Genomic DNA, 14,988 nt, shown 5'->3' with positions numbered 1-14,988 from the left:
AGGGTCTTTATCTAATGCTATATTAATTTAAAAAAAAATAAATTTAAAAAAATAAAATATAGATTATTGGATGACATGTCTAGTGTTAATTTATTTTCTTTAATTGATTTTTTCTTTAATTGATTTTTTGTGCTATCCACTTAATAATTAGATACCACTTAATAAGCAGATTATATGCTTATGCAAGTTATGTGGATATGCCTTTAAAGACTAGAGCGCGCATCATTTGCGCATGTGCAAGGCAACTGTTTTAACTACCGGTTTCAAGCATACTCGGTCATTTTCGTCGTATCCGCCTTGGCGACTGGACGTCGTTACTGTTCTGGTGACGAAAAGTAAGTACAATATCCGTGAATAATTACACTGTGCGCATTTTAAATGATTGAATTGATCATAAAAGTTACTTATGAGTTCATAAAGAGTCATTTAAACGTATAATTTCAATCTTAAAACATTCTTACCGTCGCGTGTTTTACTCTTAAAATGGTGGACACGTGGTAGACACGCCGTATATTTGTGGAATTATTCAATTTGTAATCGATCTATAATTCGATCTTTTCATTTAAATAATACTTTAAATATTTATGCCATTCAGGTAACGATTTAGCATGGTTAACGGAAGAATTCCGTCGGTCTTCTCCAAGACCTATGTAACTCCTAGAAGGCCATATGAAAAGGCTCGCCTTGATCAGGAGTTGCGCATTATTGGAGAATATGGTCTCCGTAATAAGCGCGAAGTGTGGAGAGTAAAATACACTTTGGCCAAAATTCGTAAGGCCGCTCGTGAGTTGCTCACACTGGAAGAAAAAGACCCGAAGCGTCTTTTTGAAGGTTAGCCACGTATACGACATACTTTACACTTCCGGTTAAGCATTTTTGAGTCGAATAAATTTTATTTGCACATTTGCGCATAATGATTGTTACAAAATCCAAAACCATTAAACAGCACATTTATTTATTAACAAAGTCGAAGTAAATTCATTAATAAAGCCAATGCTGAATTCAAAGCAAAAGTTCTAAATCAATATACTTATAACAATGATGCGTGTAATTGTATAGATATTATATAAATATAATGTAATTGCTGTTACACGTATAATGATAACATCATCGTTAAAAGTAATAGACTATGCATGTAGAAGCACGAGATATTGGTGCCTAGTGTACATAATATTTATAAACGTTAACTACATTTTTTTACATTAGTGCACTTGAATATTGGTTATGTACTTGATGTAGAGTGATACAAGTATATGATGATTATGCTCTCTTGACACCTCTTGTCTGAACACTTGTGTTGATATAAGCATTAACTGAAGTATCTCTTTAGAAATTTGAAAAAAAATTTTGAATTTTTTTAATTCTCTATATAACAATAGTAATATTCTTACAGGAAACGCATTGCTGCGTCGTCTGGTGAGGATTGGTGTGTTGAATGAAGCTCACATGAAGCTTGATTATGTGTTGGGTTTAAAGATCGAAGATTTCTTGGAACGTCGTCTACAAACCCAAGTATTTAAGTTAGGGTTGGCCAAATCCATCCATCATGCGCGTGTGCTCATTCGTCAACGGCATATTCGGTAAATATAACATAGTAAAGGAAAGCATATCTATATTGCTGAACAGAAAAAATAGGTTTTTATAAAAACCGGCTTTAAAAAAAATTGAGAAATTGTTCATCCAAAGTTGTACACTTTGCTTGTTATAACATTTTTTTAATAATTTGAGCATTTTTTAAAGATTTAAAGCTGATATGCCTTAAAAAAGTGGGCAAGAAACTACCGAATTGTTTTCAAGGTGCGTTTCTAATCTTTGAGGCAAGATTAAATGCCTGGTTTAATCACCGAGTACAGAATTGTTTCTTTCTCGGTTTCAAGACAGGCTACACACTTAAATGCTCATATTATCTATTCAGTATTTAATAAACAATTTTATTCTTTACATAATAAGTTTACTATAAATTGATATAAATTGGAGAAAATTTGAGAACAATAGAAAATTATATTTTGGAAGATATTAGATCTTGTAACACAGCATTTTTGCCAACAAATTGCAAATTTTGAAGTTTAATATCACAATTTTGTTTAAATATGACTTAATTACTTAAAAACGTGTTTTACAAGTTGAAAACAGAAGAATCCAGCTTATTTCTGCCAGAAACCTAGAATCTAATTTTATGTTTAAAGCATTGACATTCCCGCGCGTATATACAAGGCAAGATGACGCTTGCGAACAACCATTCTGCTGCTCAGCACTAGAACGATGGCACCTAGTCAACTGATCGCATGCGCTGCGTCCTGAATTGCAAATTGTTAACCTAAATGAAATTTCGCTAAGGCCACTTAAGTGCCGTTTATCGGCACTTAACGCCTATTGGTTTTTCGTCCTTGTTGAGAAATAGGAACCTCTGGTAGAGTTTTGTCTTTTTAAAACTTGCAAGTTGTGACTCTAATGCCTAAGACGGAGTGAAGTATTAATGGCAGTTTCTCGTTACAGCGTACGTAAACAGGTGGTGAATATTCCGTCGTTCATCGTGAGACTGGACTCGCAGAAGCACATCGACTTCTCGCTTAAGTCGCCCTTCGGTGGCGGCAGACCCGGTCGCGTCAAGAGGAAGAACCTGAGGAAGGGAAGCGGTGGCGCTGCGCCAGAAGAGGAGGAAGATTAAGCTGATAATTATTATCATCTATTGTTTCAATAAATGCATCACGTGTAACATTTTGATGGTTCTTCTGACTCCGTCCATCTTCTCCACAAAACCACCACTTTTTATCCCTTCCGCATTAAGCAAGATTCCATGTATAAGGTTTCTAAAGTTTGATTATCGTGTTACTGAGTTAAAAAAAATTTATATATTTTGTTTTTAATATTTGTTTGTATTTTCAGGTAAAGAAATTTGATCTTAATGATACTAGCATTAAAATATAAATGTAATTCACTGCAATAAGTAGAGAATTGTTTCTGATATATTATTGGACATTATTTTAAACATCTTGGAAGTTTAATTTACTATTGCAGTCATTGGTTTTTTTCCGAAGATACAATTGTTATATCAACTCATTAAGTAGTAGAAATTATCTAGAGTAATGACAGGATTCTGAATGGATCAATAATAAGAAAGTACAATATGCAATATGTTTTTGATAACATGCTATAAATTTTATACATGTTAAACCTTAAGATAAAAAGTTTCTAACAGAAAATTTGCGATAAGAAATATTTGAATATCAGATATATTTTTAATTTTGTAAGTTTATGATTTTAATCAGCATAATTATGTGGAGATAATTGTTTTAATTATTTTGTCCATCTCGATAAAAGAATAATGTAACTGAAAAAAATTGACATCACAAAGAGTGTATTTGTAGTCGCTTTTTGCCGCTTCATGTAATGTGATATAAAATTAATATATGTTGGTGTTATGAACTTTCATCTCATTTCTGATGAGATTATACGGCATAGTATATTGGAGGAAATAATTAGACATTTAATTGTTACGCTTCCTGAATTACGAACATACTATAGCGCGATAATATGATTCGCTACTGCTTTTCATGAATAATAATCAATAAATTGAAATTAAAGCAAAGGAAAGATCTAGGAAACAAAGCGACAAAAATTACAATTCTGACTGTTCTTGAGGAAAATATTGAATTCGAGAAAAAATGCATGAGAATTTTTATCAATATTCCGAATAGAAATGATTTCATAAATGCGCAACTGTGCGGCGGTTTCATAAAGACGGACCATTAAATATCTCCCATCGCACGTCACCCTCCATTAGAGGTGTCGAACAGCCTGAACGGCGCCCGAAGGGCTCGTAAAAAGTATCGAGAAAAACTTGTTGGCAAGATACATCGTAAAAGTTAAGCTTTGGAAGTCGAGGAGGCTTTCTTTTTTAATGCTTTCAGCGTTATGTATTTTTATAATGCAAATATTTCTATCAAAAATTCGATCAATATGGAGGCAATTTAATAATTGCCATGTTACTAATAGTATTAATATAAATTAACAAATTAGTGAAATGAAGAATGGATATCTCTAAAAAATAGAATAATAAAACAAGAAATAAAAATGTCAGCACAATTATGATTATATTTTATATATTATTGTAGTAATTTAACTAAACGGATAATTGAGATGATTTTATTTATATTATATGGAGATAATCATTATTTTTAATGGAAATTAAAGAGTATTATTTATATACTATCGAAATAAAATAATACTAATAGCGCGTTTTACATAGAATAAATTAAATTGCTATAGATATTATTGATGTAAAAGCAAACAAAAATTTGCAGCATTTATCAATAGATAGTCGCTTAAAATATTTTTTAATTATGCAATTATAATTAATATTTTTGAATTATGTAATTAAATTTTTTTTACTCTTGCTCTTAATATTATTGTATAACTTGTTTCAGGTATCTAATTTGAATAACATTTACCGCTCGAGTGTGAAATTGGCTGCGCGCGTGATGCGCGAACTGCGCGCCAACGTCACGCTGATCTGCCTTGAACGAAACCACTTTGCTGTTGTCTCGAAATCGCTCCGCATTCCTCGCGTTTTTCGCCGGTCGAAAGTGAATCGTTCGTGCAAACAAGTATACCGAGCTGCAAATTAAACGACGCGCAACCGTTTTAGCATAGTGTAATTAGTGTGCGTTATCGTAATTAGCCGCGTGCTTTAAATTAATTTGTTCGCGCCGGTCAAGGTTAGTGTTGAAGAAATCGAAAACTGCAAGTTCAAAATGGTCGCTGCAGCAGTTGCCAATGTCTGGAACATCTGGTGAGTGAATTTATGTGTTATATTGATTACATTTTAGACTGTTATTCTCGTACTTTTAACATCACATCGTGTTTAAGAGAAAAGAAGTATATATATTAAGAATATAAACCAAAATCTGAAAGAGGGGGACAAATATTTGTATGCACGAATACTCGTAGCGCAACATACAATTACCAGAACAAAATAGCGTCACATTGAAAACAATTATATATATTTATTATATGTATATTTGATGTTGAACCAAAACAACATTCGATACAATTGCTTCATTGGCATGATAGATTTAACAATCAAAAATATTAATATTCTGTTTTTCTAAATATTATTTGAATTGATCAGCAATAACGAATGATAATAATGTCGAGTGAAGTGTTCATTTACATATAACAGCCGCGAGATAAAATGAATGCGGCCGCGTTACCGAGTATCTGGCGTTCCTCGTTTCATGAAAACGTCGCCGTCCGTTTCTCCGAAACTCTTATAAAGGGAGGGATTACGCGCGCGATCGCCTCGGATCCTTTTTACTCCGGCACCGAGGGAACGTAATCGAACGCCGTCGCCCCGTGTGCCCTTCGACGTATCGGGAGCTAACGCCGCGCTGAGAGATACCCACGTCGACTTTATCCCACGTGGGGCTGACAGTCCTCGTGATGGATAATAGGGCCACCCTCGCTCTTCCGCTTCGCCGCGAGCGTGCAATATTTCACGGCTTATTTACTTTTTGGAGACGCGCACCTACGATCGCGCGTCGCGACGCCGCAGCGTCGCGAAGGCAACGAGGATGGATTTCTGAAAATTTTCTTTTCCTCGGCGTCTTGTATCCAGGTGTCGATTTTAATTTAACAGAATCTATAAGCTGAAAGCTATAAGCTTATAGTTTTTATTTACTTAATAGATTGATTTTTGACAGTGACAATTTTCTATAGTTTTCTATAATTATTATGTAGTATTGAATCAATGAGAAATTTTATTTGTCACAATTTCCTCGTCGGGCATTATCATCTATCCAATGAAAAATAGTAAATTAATTTAACGAAATAAGTTTTATCAAAACTAATGAGATTAATTTTCGACAGCGACAATTTTTTGTAATGTTAATATGCAATATTAAATCATGAAAGTTCTTCTTTTTTTTGCGCACAATTTTAGCATGGTTGATATACTAAAATGTAGCAAAATAGAATGAAATTAAACAGAGTACGTCCCGTAACGGACAGTATAATAATTTTATACGCAAATGTAAATGGAAAAAGTTGAATATGAACTCTGTTTCGCATAAGGCTTATGAGAAAAATAATTTACGGAACAATATATCTGTGTACATAAATGTAATCGTATATATGTACATAATACTATAATGCACATTACAAATTTAATTTAATATAATATAAGGAATTCCAAAGTGAAATTCCGAAAGGCCAAAGGAACTTGAAGGTTTTGCAGGACGTGCTTCTTCGAAGCCATCAATTCGAATAGCGAGCGATTAAAATATTCTCTCTCCCTTCCTCCCCCCCCTCTCTTGCTCTCTCTCTCTCTGTCTTTTCGGGCACTCTCCGCTGATAATTAATTCCGCGTAAATGCGATTTCCGGAAGCGGATTATTTTCTACGCTCAACGGTACTTAGCACGTATCGTGCGGGTCATTCATAAGCGCGAGCGCGAACGAGCACGGGCGTACACACGTATTTGCATGCGAGCATAAATAATGCAAGGAGGGAATCCTGAATTACGAGTCGCCGGAGTACGTGCCTGTATCTCCGTAAACAACGTGAAAATTTCTGCCCGCGACAAGTGAATGCGGTCTACAGGGAAATGATTCTCAATTCACTAAAATGTGTCCGTTATTCATGTTTAATGGTACAGTTTGATCCAAAGCCAAAGTATCGACATTATGGATATGCGATAGAGAGAAAACTAACGTCGATATGACATTTATTAGCCATCATTGTTCGATTAATTGATGCACAATTATTTTTGTTTCTTGTCAATTGCGAATAAAAGTATTTCTGTAGAATCTGCTTCGTGACAAAAAGCAGAAAACTTTACCGATTTTGCAGAAAGAATTTTTGAGCAAAAAGTCGTCACATAAATACAAGAGATCAGAATACTAGTGTTATTATTATTATTATTATTCTGGAAGAAATCAAAATAGATAAGATCGAATAATACATTCACATCTGATAGTTACTTCAATTTTCTTCAGAAATTCGTTAAAATAAAATCGAAAATTCATAGATCTCAGATTCTAATTCGTTAAACAAAAATTGTTGTATACACCTTTGAGGCAGCGATCGTGTTTCGATATAATTTGAATTGTATGCCAACTCGATAGTTATTTTTCATTGTGCTTCGAAAAATTCGAAAACCGCCAACGGCAAGCGAACAAAAACCCGGAAATTGAACGATGATTGCTATGACGAGGTGGATAAATGCCATAGCAACTTTTTTTTTATTTCCTTCCGTTCGCGTATCCGTGCGATTCGCAATTAAATTCAACTTTTTGTTAGATTAAATTTTAAAAGAATTCTCACTGGCTGCGTGTCGAAAATGTATCCACAATTCGCGAATGCGTAAATCGAAAATACGAATTAATAAATGCAATTAATAGCGTTATTCGATTAATCTTCAGGAGATCTAGTCCGACGATCACTTTAATCGTGACATGTATTTTGTTAATTGGAAATAATCGCGAGAGCGATGAAATAACGCGCGCAACATCATTATCGCGTCGCCTTTTTGGCCGGATTGTTTATGGCAGAATTCGACGAACGGCTTCGATTAGTCGCAGTGGACGGCCTGTAAAATTAATTAGCGCCGTTAAGCGAGTCGGGAACGGGGAAATTGGCGCGGAAATTCTCGATCTGTGTATTTTCGAGTCCATTATCGGAAACACGGCCAACGGGAAATCGGCCGGCCGATCGGCAGAGGCCTTCATACAGATCGACCTTCATTCTGGCCTTTAGCACATTCCACTGCGAGTCCTCCTTTCGTCGTTGACCCCATAAACTCGGGCCGCGTCGAAGACGCGCTCTCGATCGGAGAAAACTCGCCGGAGACACTGTCGACACGGCGACAGATATAATTGAAGCGGGCAATGTCGCATTTTCGGCATCAAATACTCTTGTTTCGCTGCTTAGTTCAATTTAGTTATTATTTATTTGTAATAGCTACAAGTAAATTATCAAGTTCATTATTGAGTCCGTTGACAAATGAGTAAAATTTAATTTACCAAAGTAATAAATTTTTGTTGTATTGTTCATTTATCGCTAAATGTGCACGAAAACCGCGAAGCGTTAACTTTACGTTAGCATAGGCGCGCAGCACTTTTTAATTGAATTCCTTGCCCCCCTCTTTCTGTTCTGTTCTCTCTCTTTCTCTCTTTCTCGGTCCTCTCTCTCTTGGCCGAGCAGGCCGCAGAGGAAAAGTTCAATTAAATGATGCTGCCTTTTCGATTAAAACTTTATGGAATATAATTTGTTCCTAATGCCGATTGTAAATTGCGTGATAATCTCTTTAAAACAAGTGGGATCTTGGGATTTTGGCAATTTTCAGATATATTACTATATATAATGTGTTAACACGCTTGTAATAGAAATTCTTATGAATTATACGTAGAGCTTTATATTCCAGTTCCAAATTAATTTTCGAAATTGAAGAATTGCAAGTTTTTATCTGCAAAATCTTTTTTAAACAAAACGGCATTAGCAATGTAAATAACTGGTTCGGAAACTTTTCAGTCTATAATTTCCAAGCATATTAAATCTTTTCGAGATAAACAACAGAGATAATATTAAAACACTCATATTTTATGTTAGATTGTAATGTTTGTCATAATAAAATTCCGGAGAGTGATGGAGGGTGTCTCTCGATTTTTACATTATGATAACATTCTTTGTATTACGATGATGGTATTTAATGGGGGGATTAAAATGAGAGTGCGACGCGATCGTGCGCGCTTATCCTGCTGGCCGACCTGCGCCGAGAGGCGGCCGCTCGGTAGTTGAGCGGCTCTCTCGCGCTGCTCAGTGGTCTCGCGTGCATCGAGCTGAGTGTATCGTTTTTGCGTCGTCCTCTCGTTCGCGAGGTGTTCCGGTCTCCCTGCACTACGTATTCAAGCCGTCTCTTCCGCGGAAGTACGAGATCCTCCTTGTAATTTCGATCCGTTGATCCTCCACGGGATCTCAGGTGAGCCTCGTAACATGTCGCGGTAAGAAAACTATCGGTCGGAGTAATTACAATACTGAAATATTCTCGAATGTATGTAACAATGATTTTAAAATTGTTAAATCATGACCATTGAATAGATCTCGTGAGATAATTATTAAAAAATTAGGATTGTTTGTAAATTTTATTGATAATTTTTGTTATCGAATACGAAGTGATTTAGAAGAGAAGCGCGATGTTTTCAAGACGCGTCGGAACGAGTAAAGAAGGTTATGTGGAAAATGTGCTATTTCGTCCCCTGTTGAATGAAATTGTTTAAATTTTAGATAGTTGTAAAAGATACTTGACATTCGGAAAGGTAAAGTTCATACTTTTGATATATTTTAATTGATTGCAACAATTTTAAATTGACACGCGAAAAATCTTTTCCCTCTTTTTCACCATTTCACATTTTGCGATTATTTATTTATTATATATTTTTAACATGTTAAAACATGTTAAAAAACTTTGATTCGTAAATTTTTTATTAGGACGAGATGTGTGCAAAATTGTCAAAAATATTGTACGTATATCTTAACGTGTTAAAAAAATATCAAAACTTTGAAAGCGCGCGATTCGTAAATTTTTTATTGGATTTGTTCTGCCTGCGAAAAGTAAGAGATATAATGAACAAAACGAAAAGCGGAGATTAGTATAAATTATTCAGCTTCCACCGATGTCGGCGAAATTATCAAACAAACAACGTTCCGTACCTTCTGTCGTGAAATATGCATCGCGCAGGACCACGTCGCTTATTTCTCGTTCCGAACGTATTCAGCAAATATCGTGGTTGTCTCTGAATCACGCTATGAGTTGCGCAGCGACAATTGTTATTAGACTCGTGCTTCAATCGTGTTTTGCGACCCAAATGTTTACGGCCTTGTAGAATCCTTGGAATTATTTCCACGGGAATCACGAAAGCGAAATGCCGAAATTCCGTATTCTCTCTCCTTCTTCTCTTTCTTTCTCTCACTCAGTCAGTCAGTCTATTTGTACGTCTGTCTGTCTGTCTTCTTCCCGCTGCTCCTTCCGTCACCTTCTCTCTCTCTCTCTCTGGGGAATGCGCGAAAAATACGTGGCGAATTTAGGAGTCTTGTAAAATGTGAACGAATTGTACGCGAAGATAACGCAAATCCCTCGTGTCGGCGGAAGAATTCATCGATGTTCGATGAATATTTGCGAAGTAACGCCGGCATTGCGGATCTAACGAGTGCGGAATATACGCGGGATAAATCGGGGAATTGGAAATTGCATGAAATGTAATCGGAAAAATCACGCCTCGTGTCGGCGGAAGAACATCTCGGAAGATTTCAATTCGCAAACACGACGGAAATCTTTCCGGTCTTTCGAGAGTAATAAAGGAAAGAGAAATCTGTAAAATTAGAGTTTAAAATAACTATATACGATAAAAATGGATTGAGTTTGAAATCGAGAGAGAAAATGTATTAATACGCGGATGAAACGAAAGAAGAATTAAGAGCTCGGAAAAATAGTGTTTCGCAGAACCGCATCGAGGACTCCACTCGAATTACTCGGTCGGAGGAATCGATGACGCGCGGCGCATTTTCTCGGAGCGACATCATCGTCATTCTCGAGGATGAATATTTCATCCTGCGACTATTCCGTTCGTCGATGGAGAAGCGCGAGGAAGTGCGGGAAGAACATATTAAATTATGAATATTTCATCGACGGAAATCATCCGCGAGCGATTCCGCGATGGAACTCTTCTCTGGATTTTATTCCTCATTTTTTTCCCCATCCCTCCCCTTTTTTTCTCCCTATTTCGTCGCGTCTCTTAAAGTCGAACGCGCAAAATGGCTGGTCTATTTCGCCATTATTGGGGCGGAAAAAAAAAAGACGGATAAACGCGAGTATTGAACGGCACCGAATGTCAGCTGCAAATCGGAATTTATGTCCCGGCAAAGCGACAGATAATTCACCGGTTGAGACCGTGGGGGTTCATTGCAGCTCATAATTCGTTGTTAGTTCTTTACCGCGTCATTTCCGTCACAGTACAAATACCCCTCGCGTTGATCCGCTCGCTTCTGCCGCCCCCGGACGCGTTGCCGTAGCTTTCGCGTCGTATAAACACGCAGCCACTCAACTGTCGTAGTTTGTGGATACATTGTATTCCAGGACAAGAGTGAATTGAAATGCGTATAAACAATATTAAAATTAAGGATTGAATCGAATTCGCTCTAAGTAAACTCGGTAGCATCTGCAGCATCGATGGAAACTTTTATGAATATTTGGAAACATAACAGAACGCGATCGAAACTTTTTGCACCGCGGTCGAATGCAGTGCAATTGTTTTGAAACGTGAAAGTAGTCGACATAAGCGAAACTTTACGATTGTCTGCGCAAAATATAAAAATTAGTAATCTCAGACATTTCAGATGGGCGAGCAATTCCGATCTCGAGATTAAACGTCAAATAGTTCTGACCTTTCGAACTGAACAGTTCGAACTGTTCGAATCAACTTCGGATCGGAAAGCTTTATTGTTTATGTTCGAGTTGTCGAAAATGTCGAAATATTATTTTTTGCTTTGAATTACAATATGTTAGAATTTTTGGTCAAAAGAGATCAATATTTTATATGTATAGAGAATATGAATATGAAATATGTTTGTGTGCATTAGATTTTGCTCAGTGGCACTTTTATTTTCGAAATATTTTTAAAGAAATAAGTCCCCGACATTACATAAATTTTCTTTACGCGATTCACTTTGCATTCTTTTTGACATATAATTATTTTTCATTAAATTATGTAGGAATTTAATTAATTAGAATTATTTGTTGAAAAATCAAATACTTATATTTCTCCTTTTTTTTTTTTTGTAAAATTATGAAATTCTGACTTTAAAACTTTCGATTAATTTTTTTTTTAGTTTGTTTTGGTTCTTTCAATGAAATTACCTAATTTAATATACATTATTTGCGTATTCTAAATTAAATTTATAAAGTGGCTCATTTTAATGAAATGAGGATAAAAGTGATGTAATTTCATGTTAATTACATGTCCCTTAAAATAGAACTCTCGGATCTTACTTTGTCTAAAGCGGGATGGCGGGACACACGATGAAAGAGAGGTGAAAGAATAGTTTCCTTCCTCATTATTGCAATGAATATGGGCGCACCCGTGCGTTTTTGCAGTCCCTCTTTTTGCGTTCGAAGGTTAATTAACGTCCATGAGGATTTCTTTGACGGTGCGGGATAAGGGAACGTCATCGATGGATAAATAAAGCAAAAGGGTGGGGCCCTTTGAGGCGATAATTAAAGCTGCAATGTAAGAGAGAGAGAAAGAGAGGGAGAGAGAAGAGGAGCGTGAGCATGAAGAGCAAGGGGAAAGGGAGGCTTTGAAAGCCAAGGATGTTTTACAGCTCGCGGAGAAAAGGAAGAGATAAAACGGCTGCTTTGGAGGTGCGTGCGCTTTTTTCGCGCCAATTTACAGCTCGCGGAATCTCGTTTATAGAACTAGTTCTATATACGAGCTCTTCCCTCACTGGCCTTGATAAAGGAAATTACCGCGCCGATAGTAAAATCGTTCGCGATATTACGCGTGTATTATCATTAATATCTTTTCATCGTGTGCGAAGTACATGAGAAAAAAAAATCAAGCCGATAACGCATAGACCTTCGACGATTTCTCAGTCGCTTCTTTTTCTTAATTTTCTACAGTCTGAAGGTTTTACATATCGGAAGCGTCGCCGATCGAAACCGACGGGAGAAATAAATTTGATCATCATTAATTTGTCGCTCGCGATCGTGCGAAGAATACAATCGCGATGCGCAAGGTGAGATCTTCGCGTGAGTCTTCGCGAGATTCCCAGGGCGCGCCCATGCGTTCGCACAATTACCGGGATTCATTTGCAGGATCGCATTCAAATCGCGACTGCCGAGGAATGTTGTTCTGGTCGGCGCTGTCGCAACAGTTATAGAAATTGTTCTCGATGTCCTGCTAGCGGCACCTGCGTCGCGTAGGTATACGCACATTGTGCATTGTACGGTGTTATATTAATACCGACGTGTGTTTGCGTCGTTTCGTCTACTATTCGGCTTTCCCTCCTTTCTCTTTAACCACATGGATTGACAGGCTTCAATTGTCGATTGGAAGAAAGAAACGAGAAAGTCTTTTTTTTTTTTCAAAGATCGATGCACAACGAGGAACACATTGGGCTGTAATCAGAAAGTTTCTTTGAATTTTTCGAGAAAAATGTGAAGAGAAACTTTCTGATCAATGCAGTATAATATTAATTACGAAGTATATTAGATAACTGGAGTTACCGCTCGTTTAGATTAGTTAGATAATAAATTTTTCCTTTTTTCTATAAATGAGGACATAATACTTTCGCATTTAGAATAACGCTGGAGGGAAAAGCGGAAACTTTACGTGAAGAAATGAGAACCGCGTGTATTATTCAAAGCTGATGATGTCTAATGTTATTGTTGTTGGTTTTTTTTTTTTTCGTTGAAATAATTTCACGCATAGCACAGGTGCGGCTATGCGGCACCGTTGCGCTTCCATTTCTGACGCGCATAGTTTATGCAAATATATCGCTTCGATAAGTCGGCGGTCGGAGAAAGTAGAATTTAATCCCGGCGCGAGAGGAGAGGGAAGGAGAATGAAAGAAGCGAGGGTGTGTACGGGCTGTCGACCGCTCTAATAAACACGCGCGAATTCGCGCGCGGGGAATGATGCAACAATGCGGATTTCGTAACGAAGAAAGTAACACGCGGAAAGTTCGATGCACCGCGTTGTGTGTGCGATTGATGGCGCGTTATTCGAGATATGACAGTTACAAACGCGATTTCGACAGGCGAATAATGAGAGGACTCATATTTAGCGAGCGCGTATTTATGTATGTATACTAATTTATTTTCCACCGACATATAATTATTAAATATGTGTAATCTGAATGTAATCTGCGATGAATAATGCATACAATTTAATTATTGACAATAACATCGTGTGCGAAACGGCGGCGCAGGCACTGACGGTGATTGTCATGCTTTAGTTTATTGCCATCGTTTATTTGTGCTTTTTTAATTATCTATTTGACGCGCATCCATCAATTTCTGTTTCACTGACAATAAGAACTGTCGAACATCAATAGTTTTGCATTAGCAGTCTAGCGCTGGAGCACCGATACTTTAAAGCGTCCCTCTGTTTAATTAATGTAATTTGTAACATAGTCGGTATAATTTAATTATCGACAATATCGTTGTATTGTTGAGAATCGTTGTATCGCATAATAGGGACATTTATTACTTTACTATTAGTTGGTTTATTATTATGTATGTTACCAAACACAGCGCGATGAAATTAACTGTTGTTTATTGTTTTTGTTTGCTCTTATGTATTTTACACATTGACGTATTACACCCGTCACTTTCGTCGTCCCGTCATTAACAGCACAAACTATCGGGTATCGATACTTTCGTATTAGCAATCGAGCGTGAGCGTCGAGTATCGATACTTTAAAGCGTCCCCCTCTAGTCACGTTCGCCAGTTAAATTCGCGAAAGTTTGCAGAGCGCGTCGGTGATTAGAGAGATTAAAGGGAAACATTTTATCGTAAACGATTCGAGAGAATTTAATTCGCTTGAAAGCTTTCGGGGTGAGCGAGCGTTTGCGAAGTTGCGTCGGCGAAATTCGCCAGCGAGCAAGCAAGCGCGAGCGAGCACGCGCGCGCGCGCGCGCGCTTTCGATAGGCCGCGTTGAATTTTGCCGGGCGCTTTCATCGTTTAATCGAATCTTCCGCTCCGTATTGCGATCGCGATCGAATCGTTCGTTTTACACATACATGTCGCAGTCGCGATCGATACAAATTTTAACAAATCGCACCGAGCGCTTCGCCGATATTCGACAACATTTCGCTCATTGAATCACGCTATCGTTTGATTACACATTTTCGAATGGATTGATAATTTTGGTAGCGGAATATCTCCGTATTCTCGCGACCTTTACATCCGCTTTGTACTTCCCGAATTTGCT

The 14,988-nt window shown here is 37.2% G+C and overlaps 2 protein-coding genes across 5 annotated transcripts in view; both read left to right on the top strand.

The window, feature by feature from the left end:
- The first annotated feature begins 221 nt into the window (after positions 1 to 221).
- RpS9 (ribosomal protein S9) lies at positions 222 to 2,716 on the top strand. Its single transcript, XM_012360185.2, has 4 exons — positions 222 to 335; positions 596 to 831; positions 1,394 to 1,580; positions 2,497 to 2,716. The coding sequence occupies exons 2-4, from the start codon at positions 609 to 611 to the stop codon at positions 2,666 to 2,668; spliced, it is 582 nt and encodes a 193-aa protein (XP_012215608.1). The 5' UTR covers positions 222 to 335; positions 596 to 608; the 3' UTR covers positions 2,669 to 2,716.
- A 1,783-nt stretch (positions 2,717 to 4,499) lies between these two features.
- The window catches only part of IRSp53 (Insulin receptor substrate 53 kDa), an 80,973-nt gene continuing 70,484 nt past the window's right edge, over positions 4,500 to 14,988 (top strand). The window contains exon 1 of one of the 4 annotated variants that reach the window (XM_067358380.1): positions 4,500 to 4,792. The gene's annotated coding sequence lies outside the window, so the exon portion shown is untranslated. Of the gene's footprint in view, positions 4,793 to 8,789; positions 8,999 to 14,988 lie in introns of those variants that run through there. The other 3 variants (XM_012360132.2, XM_067358378.1, XM_067358379.1) reach the window with 3 other exon arrangements.

The sequence above is a fragment of the Linepithema humile genome, chromosome 6 (genome assembly GCF_040581485.1).
Source record: "Linepithema humile isolate Giens D197 chromosome 6, Lhum_UNIL_v1.0, whole genome shotgun sequence".
Lineage (NCBI taxonomy): Eukaryota > Metazoa > Arthropoda > Insecta > Hymenoptera > Formicidae > Linepithema > Linepithema humile.
The sequence above is the reverse complement of the archived record's forward strand: the minus strand, read 5'-3'. Positions and strand labels throughout refer to the sequence as shown.

Bases quoted from the DNA above. Each gene is read 5' to 3' on its own strand.
- RpS9 (XM_012360185.2), top strand. From the start codon at position 609: ATGGTTAACGGAAGAATTCCGTCGGTCTTCTCCAAGACCTATGTAACT. The intron at 832-1,393 runs GTTAGCCACGTA...ATATTCTTACAG, and splicing joins CCCGAAGCGTCTTTTTGAAG to GAAACGCATTGCTGCGTCGT. The intron at 1,581-2,496 runs GTAAATATAACA...TTCTCGTTACAG, and splicing joins ATTCGTCAACGGCATATTCG to CGTACGTAAACAGGTGGTGA.